General features: G+C 31.9%; 1 protein-coding gene across 1 annotated transcript; it reads left to right on the top strand.

The window, feature by feature from the left end:
* Positions 1-4,076: 4,076 nt before the first annotated feature.
* LOC128555052 (uncharacterized) lies at positions 4,077-10,433 on the top strand. Its single transcript, XM_053536412.1, has 2 exons — positions 4,077-4,467; positions 5,675-10,433. Exons 1-2 carry the CDS (start codon positions 4,097-4,099, stop codon positions 6,570-6,572), a joined length of 1,269 nt encoding a protein of 422 aa, XP_053392387.1. The 5' UTR covers positions 4,077-4,096; the 3' UTR covers positions 6,573-10,433.
* The last annotated feature ends 3,026 nt before the right edge of the window (positions 10,434-13,459 follow it).

Genomic DNA, 13,459 nt, shown 5'->3' with positions numbered 1-13,459 from the left:
TTTGTATATAACTCTAGGCTTTTCTCTGCTATGCCCCTTCTTCACTTCAAATATGGGGATATCTTCGGTATGATTACTCACAATGACGTTCACATCCTACACCCACCTGTCTGCTAACATGGCCTTCCCTCTGATGTCAACATGACTTACAAGGACCCTGTCTCCTATCTCCTCATGCCACATGTTACCTTTTACCTCTCCTTCATTGCTTACTTGTTTCTATGGTTCTCTGTATGCCAGAGAAGGTTTGTGGTAGTGTGTGCAGTCTCGTTTTGGCTGGAAGTGCTGGAGCAAACCGAGGGAAATGATCGGTTTTGACAAAAAGATGTCTGATCTCAAGGGATAAGAAATCAATTGTATAACTCGAATGTACAGGACTCAGCTTGGTCACCGTCTTTTCCAATCTCTCCCATCAGATATTTTTATGACAGTTACATACTTTGCGTTAGATAGACTGTTCCATCTATGGTCAAATAAATGAGATCTGACGACAGAAATAGTACCCTAATAACTCTGATGGCCTGCCTCTGCGTGTAACCTTTGAAAAAAATAACAATGTTCAAAATATGTTCTTGAAGAGAATGTTGAGTGACCGGATTATACTGTATGTGTAGATTTATTCGTGGGATCCTAATTTTCGACTCCCGCGAATTTATGTGTTCAGCGAAATTTTGTACCCAAAACTTCCCAAACACGAAATATTTTAATTGAATTTGTCAATATGATAAGCTTGTTTTATGTATGTACATGTTGTTTGTACAAAATGTTCTGTTCTGTCCGGCAAAAAAATATGTTTAAACTACCGACACACTTTAATAACAGTGACTCGATCATAATGACCAAATAATGTGCTTTTCACACATTATGCGAGCCTGTTAATTTTTGATGGATCGCCATCAAACTTGATTTGTAGCATCATCATATTGACATTTAATAAATTTATTCAGTGTTTAAGGGGCTACTAGAGTTAAAAATAGAGATACGTTTAACTAACTTTTTCTCATTAACTCCTGGGTTAAAATGAAAAAAAAGACCTTTTAAAGCACTGAATTGCTCGATGGATCTTCATGAAACTTTAACTGTAACATAATTATAAGGTCTTATATCAAATTTGTTCAAATGGGGGAACTTGGACCATTTAAGGGGCCACTAGTGATGAAATAGAAATACCTTTAAATAATTTCTTCTTATGGTTATGCGTTTTTGGTGCGTAACAACAAAATAAAGAAAATATTTAAACAAATTTTGTTTAAGTGAACAGCTTAAAGGATTTTCAACAAACCTAGTTAGAAGCTTAGTCAGATGGTTGAGGTTTTCTTCAGGTGAGCCTATCAGGCCCATGTTGGCGTCTTGATTTTAGATATTGTATAATTATACAGTCGACATTGTATTAAGAGACCACCCAAGGGACTGCTAAAAAGTGGTCTCTTAATGGAATGGTCGGTTAATGAATTTCAGTCAGATGAAAAGAAAAGTTATTTTTAACTGTTAATGTAACTGTATTTATTATGAACATACATGTATGGTTTCAAAATCTGTTTTAACATCGTGAACACTTTTCCAAGTCCACAAACCATGAAAATTATGGCTAGATTGTTTGTCAGTTTGACTGATACAAAGGTTAATTGCATTCAATCACGTGCAAAACGTACTCTCTAATTACACAAATGAAGAAATGCCCGGTAGAATTTTGGTACCCGGTCGCTTAATAGATACTTTCGTCGAATATTCTACCTGTCGGGACTACATTAATGAGGTCGCTAGTCGCTTAATAAAAAAGTCGTTTAATGGAATGAATTTATGTACTGAAAACGTTCGGGAGTGATTTTGACCGGTCGTTTAATACGAAAATCGCTTAATGGAGGTGGTCGCAAGTACCATGTCGACTGTATTTGTATTATATAACTATATAAATTCTATCAAAAGGCAGAAAAAATCCGTATTGTACCTTTTATATTGTATGTTGCCGGACTACTTTCCTTTAATATGTATGACCAGACAGAGTTCTGTAAACACAACACAGAAAACCTTCACTCAGTTCTATTTTACCAGCGACAGACATTGAATATTTCGTTCGATAACAAAAGACAACAACAAAAAGCAACAAACAAACAAAAAGATGGACGTATATATATATATATAACCATACTTAAGAGTAGAATCTATAATACGTTTGCTTTGATTTAAGGCTATAGTCATTATCTACTTTTAAACAAATGTTTGGCCACTGACAACGGTACTATTATAATATTATGGTATGTTTAAGGCTCCAAAAATGTCAAAAATACTCTGTCACAACTCTGGGTTGCTTACTTTGATCTATAAACTCTACCATAAAGATGCTTTTGCAAGCAGTTTTAGCATGTCATTGTATAGGTGACATATACAAAAACAAAATTTGTTTTTGTCTCAACGCGTATTGCAGAATTTGCTTCTTCTAAATTCCAATTTTGAATTATTCATAAACTGAAGTCATAATACCAGTGTTTAAAGCGACATGCCTCCAGATTTGGCTAAATATAATTTTTCTTTCAAATTGAACATTAGAATATGAATTTTGGTTTCTAAAATAGTTTTTAAATATTCCAAATCAAGCAAAAAAGATGAACGCGTTGGGAATCGAACCCCTGACCGCCGCGACAATAAAATAGGGTTATTATAACAGTAGCTTGATCTGGAATGCAGTATTCGGCTCGAGTGGATTTTGCCAGATCGGATCTCACGAGGCGCGCAAGCCTTTCAAAATCCACGAGAGCCGAATACAAAGACCCAAATCTAGCTACTGTTATAATGACCCTTTTATCATATACCTTTACCATTTTGATTCTTGTTTTGTTCTGTGAAGTTTTTATGTGCGCTATTTATAGAAATGTGCCGGGTCATGCATATTAATGAAAATAGTCCGGCAGCATACAATAATGAAGGTACAATATGGAATTTAAAAGGTACAATACGGAATTTTTGTCTGTCTGTTCATATTTAATTGTGCAATACAAGCCGATTTTTTACAGAATTTTTATAGGTATATAATAAAGACATTTTCCCGTCGTCGTAACCAATAGCGCTACAGCTGAAGTAATGAATAATGACATTGAAATATAGATATTTATAATCGAGACAGTTTACCTGGAGTAAAAGCGTGACAAACACTTTTCGATTTTCATCGTAAAAAGTAGTAAAAACAGCAAATTCTCACATGTTTCCGTAACATAAAGTTTGTCAGTAATTACGTTTTAAAGCCTTCTTAAGAAATATAGCATTTATTTCAAGATATATATATATATCTTTTTTTTTTATATGTCTGCCCTGATGATTATGACATGAAACCGGTAGGTAGACAGAAATACAGATAGAGGAAACCCATTGGATGTTTTTCTTTTTTATTTATTTTATTTATATATTGTTTGTCGTACGATCTGGAGGCATGTCGCTTGAAATGTATTGTCCTGCATTGAAATATTATTTTGCCATCCACAGTTAAACTTAAAAAAAATATATATTTAGAAAATAGTGTAAAACAGAGATTTTTTTAAAATAGACACATTATAAAATGCAAAAAACTGACAGAAATGTATGTCTGTGGTAAATATGTTTTGTGGAACATTTTCTGATTGTTTCAGTAAAATGTTAGAAAAAAGAATCATGTTTTTAATGTTATTTAGTAGTAATACAGGTATAATGATTGTATCCACTTACTATATTATAACGTAGTCCACATAACGAAATTGGTATGTATAATGTTGTTTCCAAATAAAACAACATATTTTGCCAGTATTTGCATTCTTTTTAAATGTTGAAATGGGTAGCTACAAGGATTAATCTGACAAAATCAAACGCAAAAAACTGATTTATGAAAAAAAAACTTCAACAGTTTTTCTCAAAAAATGTCCACATTTCTGGTTTCTTTGATGTCATTAAAACGTTAGCTAAATCTGGGATCTTGCATTCGACTCTTGTGGAATTTTATTTAGTAGTGACTGGGGAAGTATTTTTATAAGTGTGTATCTATCATGAACGAGAGAAAACAAATAACGTGTAACTCATTTAAAACCGATAATGTTTTTTTTCAGGTCTGGCTGGTGACTTGCCCCCAAAAATGGGCAACCGTTGCACAAAAGTAGAAAACCGTTATCATGCACCGTTGAAAATCATTGTGACTGATCCTTGCGGAAAAAACACGTTGTTTCGTTTGGCTACCAACGACAGTAGGGTTATCAAATCACAGAGAAGAAATGTTACAGTTAGTGTGTTTGATACCGACGAAGCCGAAAGGCCTTATTCAGCTTTAACAGTTGCTGCAGGTACTTATGTATGGATAGAGAGCAACTGTTTAGGCAAACCAGACGTATTGAGCGACGCAGATCAATCTTCAGTTGGGAGACGTATGACAAATACATCATTAAATGACTATGATTTACCAAATTCTGTAATAACAGATGAAACAGATACACCTGTCATTGAATCAACGTAAGTCTGTCTTATGCTAAATTGCACTTTGCTCAGCTTTTACCGCTTAAAAAGTAAAAACAAATCTCCAAGAGGTAAAAATCTACTGGGCGCACTATTATAGTGGAAAAATACATTTCAAAAGGGTGTTGTTTAGCAGTATTAAAGACTCAAAAACCAGATACGATTTCGAACTGTTATATTTAATTTCTATTTCTTTTTCTATAATTTGAAATACTGCTTTTTATCAATGATATTATAAACTAAATGTTTGTTAAAGTGAATTGCTGAGCATTTTTTTGTAAAGGATATAATTGTGTTACTTACAGTGCAAGTAGATATTATTTTTGTCCGTCACGGCATTGAAAATACATGTATTTCTTATAATTGTTGACCATATCAGAAAAAAAATAAAATCAATTTCCTCAAAATAAGACTTGTTGCAGCTCAAATTGTACCGTGACATTTATCATGTCTATTGAAATGTCATTTATGTTCACTATTTATTTTAATATGACCCTTACCGTTTTTATGTACCTTAACAGCTGATTACATAAAAAACAAGTAAGTTTAGGAATTCTTGTAAAAACGTTCTTGTCATTAGATTTGACTAAGTATTTGAAAAAGATTTGAAATTGCATGTAAAACAGAAAGAGGTCGTTTATATGTACTCCACATTCCAGAAACCTGTATTATATCTGTTAGGGGTTATCTGATATTAATGCATCACTTATTCTAACTAAACTAAAAAAAGATACCTTCAAAATTTAATTTATTGGTGATGTATCTTGTCATTACGTACCTGGCATCACAATCAAAATTCTTCGTTCATTTTCATTCCATTTAAGTTAAAGAATTACTGAAAAGTTTAAAATTACATTAGTATGTCAGAAATGTCGGCTGTACTGGGTTATATGATACTTTAAGATTTAACTTCAATAAATATATGTTTTACGAATATAATATTTTCACCTTTATTTGATAGTTAATAGTGATTTACTCAATGAGGGTAAAATACCTTGTTAAGGTTATAGCGACTATATATAATTAAACGCATGGACAATCATAAGTTATGTGTCAATTAATGTAGTATATTTTAATTAACTTTCAAATCTTACAAAAATAATCTAAGTTGAAAAAAATCACAATTTAGCATTGCATTGACGGACAAGTTAAAATCACTTGTTGAACCACTCTATTGGTGACATTCTAATTTTACTCTTTTCAGTATGACAGACACAAAATTAGGCAACGTTATATGCAGACAAAATATGCAGCTCGAAAAAGAAGTGAAGGAATGCTTAGGTAATACTTTTAAAAGTGCACTTTCCGGTCTGCGTGATGTAGCAGAAACAGGTACGACAGAACTGGCTACAGCTTTTACGAAGTTTGTGAAAGACATGGAAAATAAGACATTTGAGTTAAGAAATTACATAGATAGCCAAACTGCTCCCTGTCAAAACGCAGATATGATTTATCAGCTGTTAGAAAACCAAAAGCTGTCATTTCAAACCGTAATTCAAAAATGTACACTGAAAGTAACTGATGGCAAATTATGTGATTATGATGCTTTAGATATTGAACAACAAAAACGTGTCCTGTTGGAACTTGAAAGATATCTAAGAAATGGAGTCAACATATTGACAAATGTTTCTAAAGCTTTAAAATGGTCTTTCAGATGTATTGCTCTCGTTTTTGTATTAGTTTTTATTTACCAAATATACAAGTCTGACAATCCATTGAAAGAGGCGACAAAGAAGATTATAGATTTCGGGGTAGGATATGTTGTTGCGGCAATAGGGTCTAAATTAGGAGCATTGATTGGTGCTATTGGGGGACCAATCGGTGTTGTTGTTGGCTCTATTCTTGGAGGCATGATTGGTGGAGTATTAGGGAGGTACTGTGGAAAGGGAATTTTCAAAATAGTGTGTATTTTCTTTCCGAAATCTACTGGTGGCCCAGGTCAGCCTCCCATTGAAGGGACAAAATATATATATGGTCAACCATGTATTCAAGGAGCTGGGGCAGTTATGGAACAAACAAAACTACACGGTTTACTACCGAAAGGGCAGCCTAAAATTGCTGGTGCCGAAGCAGCGATAGGTTTGCCAAAACTCTGGAAATAATAAAATAAAACTTAACAATTGTCTCAGTGACTAAAGTGGGAAATATATTGTCCGTTGTTAAAAGTAGCGGCTGCATTGGATATATGTTCACTGCCGATGATTTGCATAAAACGTTTATGTTAGATAAAATTAGTTTCGAGGATTTAACTTTCATTTGGTCAGAACGTTGACTTGCATATGTGCTAGAAACGTTTTCTGTTAATATCAACTTTTTTGATATATATCATATATATGAAAGTCTCCATGTCATTATTATTTATCATGTTTATATGAAAGTCTCAATGTCATTATTATTTCTCCTTTTGTGTGACCAAGGATATTTTTTTTTACTTATTTCAGAGCTTTTCACTGATTCAGTTGTTCAAAAGCTCAACTGAACAGCAGACGTAACATTAAAAGTTAAATGATATTATTTCTGAGGAATTTCGAAGTTACTGTAAAACAAACGTTATTCCAATGTGACAATACATCAAAACCATGAAGTGCTGAACTCTTACTTTAATTAAATAAGTAAAGTGGGAAAAGTTATTAGTATGTTCGTGTGACAGTTTTCGGGGTAAGTATTCTATGTCATCGTGCTTAACTGCGAAAAACTATAACATACATAATATAGCTAAACTATTCGTGTAAATGAGCTGAGAGCTATTTTTCTATTTCCGTTTATAGCTTTTCTAAAAAACACATTACAATTTACCAGGTGTTGGCAAAATTTGTCATTTTTTGTGCGCATGACTTTACACATGAAAGAAGTCCGAACTATAGGCATGGTGTGCGAGAAGGGCCTGAGCGCTTACGTAGTACTCATTTACAGGGATTGTACTGCTCAGATAAATATATATATAACTTTATCATAAGTTCGCGAAGTGCAACAAAAGAAATAGCAGTATTAATTTTGTAATAATATTATTTATTTACAAGATGTGTCTGACAAATGACATCGAGAATTCTAACTGACCTTTTAGAAAGCTGCATTTTCAAGTACAATGTACTTGACAATGTACCTGAAATTTTCCACTTTGGTTAAAATAGATAATGACTGACTACAGAAGTTAATAAAAATACTCTTAACCTAGAGAATGCTACAACCTACTAAACTTCAAAGTTTAACTTTAAAATTATATTGAACACGTTTGTTTTAATTTAAAGTGAAAAATAAACTAGAACTCTATGATAAAACTCGAATAGATCATTTCGGACATGTTAGACAGTGAGAAAGCAAACATATCATACGTATTATTTAGCATGGATGATTTGTACTGTGAATATATACATTTTACACTTAACATTTAATTCCACGAGTACACACATATAAACATATATATTTACCTTTACCTTTCATACATTAGGAATATGTTTGTTTTACATGCAAGATTAAGGCATTAATCCCTTGTGAAAATATAATGCATGTGGCGTTCACTGTTGATATATAATTGCAATATTATATTTTGCCGTTACATTGAAACAAACAAACCCTTCTTGCATATTCATTTGTATAGAAATATAAACAATTAAACAAACAAACAACAACAGGAATAATGTTTATTTTGTTTGATTGAGAGTAACACCGAAACGACACAATGAACTTTTTCCAGGTTCTGTTGGTGGGGAAAGGCTCCAGGTGCCCCTCCACACATTTTTTGGGACTCAAACTAGTACCTAGATCGAGACACTTACCTCAGCTGGATGGCTTCCTTACGTGAAAAGTTTTACACCTCAAGCGAGGTTTCGATTTCACGTCGGTGATGGGCGAGGAATTCGAAGCCAGCGACCATGACCATCAAGTTTTTCTTTTGCAAGTATAAAACATAAATATTCAGTAAAATTTCGTATACTCTCAATGATATTTACCACGTCGGAAGTTACAAATGGTTTGCCGGATACACCATACTTTTAATTACAAAAGTTTACACACCATGAGGGTCTGAAAGCACGAAATTTACGTTCTTGAACGTATATGTGAATCGTCATGTTTGAAATGTAAACAAAGCATAAAAGTAACTGTTTTCATGTTCGTGGTAAAGATCGACTTATGAGTGTCAATGTTCCCGATACGGAATATATATATGAATGTATAAACACGACCCGTTTCAACTTACAGGACTTACAAGAACATAGTAAGCGGTTGTTTATTTATTGTATTTATGTTCTAGTAACCTTTGACACTGATTTCGAGAACAGGCCGGGTTTGTGACATATACATGTCTGTTGTTGGGCTGGAAAAAGATATGTCCAAAATTTAAACTGAAAGCTATATTGCATAAATTCTTCGTTATTTCTGTGCATACAATTCGGTTGTTTAAAGGTTAGAATATCAGAACATTACAGGAAATAAAACACATCTTTTAAAAAGTCCCGATCTTTCATCATTTATGTGGTTGGCGCATGATTACAAATTTAATGTTAGTAGGCCGTGATGTCCATGAAGCCGTGTAAAGTGATAATTTTGATGACACGTTGGTTTTATTTTGTAATTGTGAGTGATCGTTAAGTGATCAGAAAGATCGGATAGTGGGATGTTATAAAAAAAGTGATGCTTTATTTAGATTAGAAAGTCAATCGTACTCTACAATTTGGAAAACTAAGGTAAAATACTCCTTTTATTTCGTTCACTGAAGAAAACATAGCGGACATATTTTTGTAAAAGAGCGGTGCACGTGTGATTCGTGTAACACAGTTTAACGACGTTTTCTTAGAAAACTAACGCTCAGCACATTTACACTGACATATCCTTGATTGAAGAATATATATATTGTATATACATGAGAGACTTACGGTACCAAATACTTACCCCGAAAATCCCTATGCATTTTCTTCTAGTGCTCTATTTAGGCATGTTTTTGAGTGTCATTGATACTTTATAATTTACTCGGAGATACATCTTTTTAGTATTATCAGTTTCTTTTTGATCCCCGTGCATTTCTCGCGTTGTTACGACAATCTCAGTTTTACATAGGAATTTTGCATTGTCAAAATAGCATAGGCCTTAAAGTATCTATAAGCTTGCTGCTCACACTATTTTGTCAAAAAAATACATTAAATGACACATGCTTTTTGTGTAAATTCTCAGCTAGACAAAAATTGCTCTATAATCACTTATTCAGTAGTAGTTAGAGAAATACCGGAGCGGGCGCTGCTTGACCCCATTTTGACCTTAACCCATTGACCAATACCAGCAAACTCAAAAACCCACAGGTTTTAACAACTTACTGCGAAAACCTTTTGACAATGTTCACGTTTATTTTAGTAACGTTTATTTTTAGCATTACAGTGTTCATGTTTATTTTTAGTAACGTTTACAATGAAAACGTTTATTTTTAGATCATGTCCAATTTTCACGTTTATTTTTAGTAACGTTTACAGTGTAAACGCTTATTTTTAGCATTAGAACAATTTGTTACTCCCGTGTCCAATGTTCACGTTTATTTTTAGTAACGTTTACAGTGTAAACGCTTATTTTTAGATTACTTGTTGTATTGAGATGTGAAATATGAAATAATTATTTGTTCATTTTGTTTTAGATTGTTAACTTTTAGTATTTTGTACAATAAATCATTAATGTTTATACCATCCTGTAACATTTTCATGAAAAATAAACAATAATAACCACAGAGTGTACTTGTTTTATCTTGATACTGTATGTTATTATACTTAACTTTAGGTATATATTTGATTACTTCTTTTGGTGGAGGAAGTCCGAATGGGTCAAGGTATATTTTCCCGACATAACACACCCAATGGGTTCCAGGTCCAATAGAGTTATCTAAATTAATTATTCCACATTCAACCTTTGATTCTTTTGTTTTTGGTAAATTATTTCTACTAAATACACCCCTAAAGTTTTTAATTTTTAATTGTTTAACCCATTGTTCAATTTCAAAGTAAGAAATAGGTTTGTTTATATTTTTTCTTTTACTATTGGAATTCGTCTGTAAGGTCTTCTTTGTGAATCTATCTGTATACCCTGACCTTGCCCCTTACCACTTAACAAAGATGTAATCAATGGTATTCCAAGGCTTTCCGCAAGCATACTAAAAACCTCCATCTTGTTTTTGTTTTGGAGTTAATCTAAGTATTCCCGTCCCTCTTAATTGATTTCTTTGATTAAGAGCTATATACGGTATTATCATATTTCTCTTATTATTAGCTACTGAAATCATACCATTCCGAGTATGTTACTTACACCAGTACTGGCAAGGCCTGACAAAGCACCGATACTTAGAGGAGCTAATATTTTTGGAGCTATTTTTGCTGCCATTGGAAGAATTGTTTTTCCTATTAACCCAGCCAAAGCTCCTAAAAATCCACCATTTTGACCTTGACTGGATATTTGTTGGGTTTTTTTTGAAATTGTAATTTCTAATCCCTTCTTACTTCTAATAGACTTTTCAACTTGATTAATTTGTGTTTTTGTTAAAAGTAAAGGGAAGCTTCCACGTAATTGTTCGTATTTTAATCTAAAAGTATGCGAAATTTTGTTGTTATAAGCTTTCGCTAAGTTGTTCTTTTGTCCATCTGTTAAATTTACTTTATATTCAATATAATTTGATACCATTATATATTAAATTTATATTTTATTTAAACAATAACAAGCTCATTTCTAACAGTATTTATTTCAACTGTTTCTTCATACAATATAATTGCGTCAACACGGATATTAGCTGTTGGTAGAATATTTAATTTAACTGTTAATGTAATATGCTTAGGATCTACTGTAATTATTTCTTTTTTAAATTCAAAGTAAAAATGAACAAACCCAAACAAATTGTGAAAATTTAATCTATTTAAGAGACTTCCAGTGGTTTTATTAATTTGTTTATAAGAATAATTAAGAACATCATCGTAAATTCTTGATATACTTGTATATTCCGTTTCGGGATAAAAAGCACAGTTACCAACTTCAAGACGACAAGATACCAACGTACAAAGATTATTTGCTGCATTAACCTTAAATGTATCTAATAAATGTGGGTTATGTTGTTGTGAACTACTTTTATCAGGTCGTTGTAAATAAACAAACACATGTTTGGGGTTTGTTACACCAGCTGTTATTCTAAAAGTTATATTACTCTGTTGTATATCTGTTGACTGTGTTATCATTTCTTGGAGGTATTTCCACCTTGCATTTGTATATTTTTCAAAAATTAAATTAAGTCCATAATCATTAAAAATTAAACGTAGAACCCACAAAAGTAATTTAGTTACAATTACCCTACCCACATCAGCAGCATTAGCTCTAAAAATTAATTCATCATCATCCGTCAGCTGCAGTGTTATTTGAATTTGACTTGGAGGTAACATATTCTGTTCCAAATCCTGAAAAAATGAATAATTATTTAACGAAATTTTAGCATTTACCTCATTACCATCCTGGATTAATCCCTTCCTAACAGCAAAACCTTTATTATATCCAACTTGATCATCTCTACTTTCGGCAACACCAGTAGTATCTGAATAGATAAATTCGTTTGTTCCAGTTGATTCTTCATAATTCTTAGATAGTTCAACTAAATTTTTTAAGTTAATTACCTTATATAAAGTATTACAATCATAAACAATTTTTCCATTTTGTTTAATCATTAACTGATCAATTATTGAAGCTGCATTATTAATTAAAGCAATTTGATCTCCATCAGCATAATTAGCACCATCAGCAAGTTTATTAACTTAAAAACCTACTTCAAAATAACCATTAAACCAATCAAAATATGAACTTCTATCATTAATTGTTAAGTGATACCCACCTTTTTGTTGTTTAGCGTCACCTCCCAGGGCGGATATTAAAGCTGTATCTAATTGAATAGGAGTTAATTCGTATCTTTCACAATACTGTTTTGTTCTAAACGTGTAAATTATATATTATTTTATTTTTTATAAATTAATCTGTTAATACGTTTACGCGTTCCAGAACCTGACAATATTCTATTTATTCTTATATTAATATCCTCCTCTTTATTTTTACTGTTATTTTTTTTTCTTGTAATTCCTTAGCAATTAAATTACCAACGTCCACAGCAGGTTTTTTAAAACTTTTGATTTTTTCTGTAATTTTATTAGCAGCTAAATTCCCGACTTCCGTTCCAATCTTTTTTGTTCCACTTTCAAGCGCAGCTTTTCCTGCAGTTTCCAGAGCTTTTTTTCCAGCAGTGCTAATTGAAGATGCAACTCCACTTGAAAACAGCTTTGTTAAAGTGTCAAAAATACCTGAACCTTGTATAATTTCTTCTCCAGTCTGAGCATCAACATAAATAAATATTCCTTTACTTTTATCATAAACGTTCTTGTACATTATATAAAACTAAAATTTATATTTCTTTTAAAATTAGTGTAAAACTTGATTCAACTTTATTAAAATTAATTATTCTACCAAATACATCTGTATTATATATTCTTATTGAATTTATAACATTCTTATTAATTTCAGAATATCCAACTCTTTGTGGTTCTTTTGTAAATGGATAAGCTCTTGTTAAATCTGCAGTACTTAAAGCATAGATAATATCATTAAAATTACCATCAACGAGTGAATTATCAAAAAGATCACAATGAATGTAAATTGTATCTACAGAGTTAGTTATATTTGGTGTCGTAGTTCCCCATTCAGTATTTCTCAAAGCTTTTTTTTTTAAATCCAAGCAATGTATGAAAATTCAACATTCTTAAATCCAACATAAAATTACCATGAATTGAAATTAATATCTTAAAACTACTTAAATCAAATTCCAAACTTATTGGAGCAATGTCTGATTTATCAAATTCAAAATCACCATTTCTTATTAGTGTTTCTCTAATTATTAATGTCTGTATAACTGTAAGAACCATTAGTAAATATGATATCTTTCCAATCTTTACCATTATTATAACGAATTCTTTTATTATCGTATTCATCA

This window comes from Mercenaria mercenaria, unplaced genomic scaffold, assembly GCF_021730395.1.
Source record: "Mercenaria mercenaria strain notata unplaced genomic scaffold, MADL_Memer_1 contig_986, whole genome shotgun sequence".
In the NCBI taxonomy this organism is placed as follows: Eukaryota; Metazoa; Mollusca; class Bivalvia; order Venerida; family Veneridae; genus Mercenaria; species Mercenaria mercenaria.
This window is presented reverse-complemented; position numbering and strand designations above follow the sequence as displayed.

What these genes read in the sequence shown, in the direction of transcription:
- LOC128555052 (XM_053536412.1), top strand. Translation starts at nt 4,097, where the DNA reads ATGGGCAACCGTTGCACAAAAGTAGAAAACCGTTATCATGCACCGTTG. An exon ending in ACACCTGTCATTGAATCAAC is followed by an intron (nt 4,468 to 5,674) that starts GTAAGTCTGTCT and finishes TACTCTTTTCAG; the next exon opens with TATGACAGACACAAAATTAG.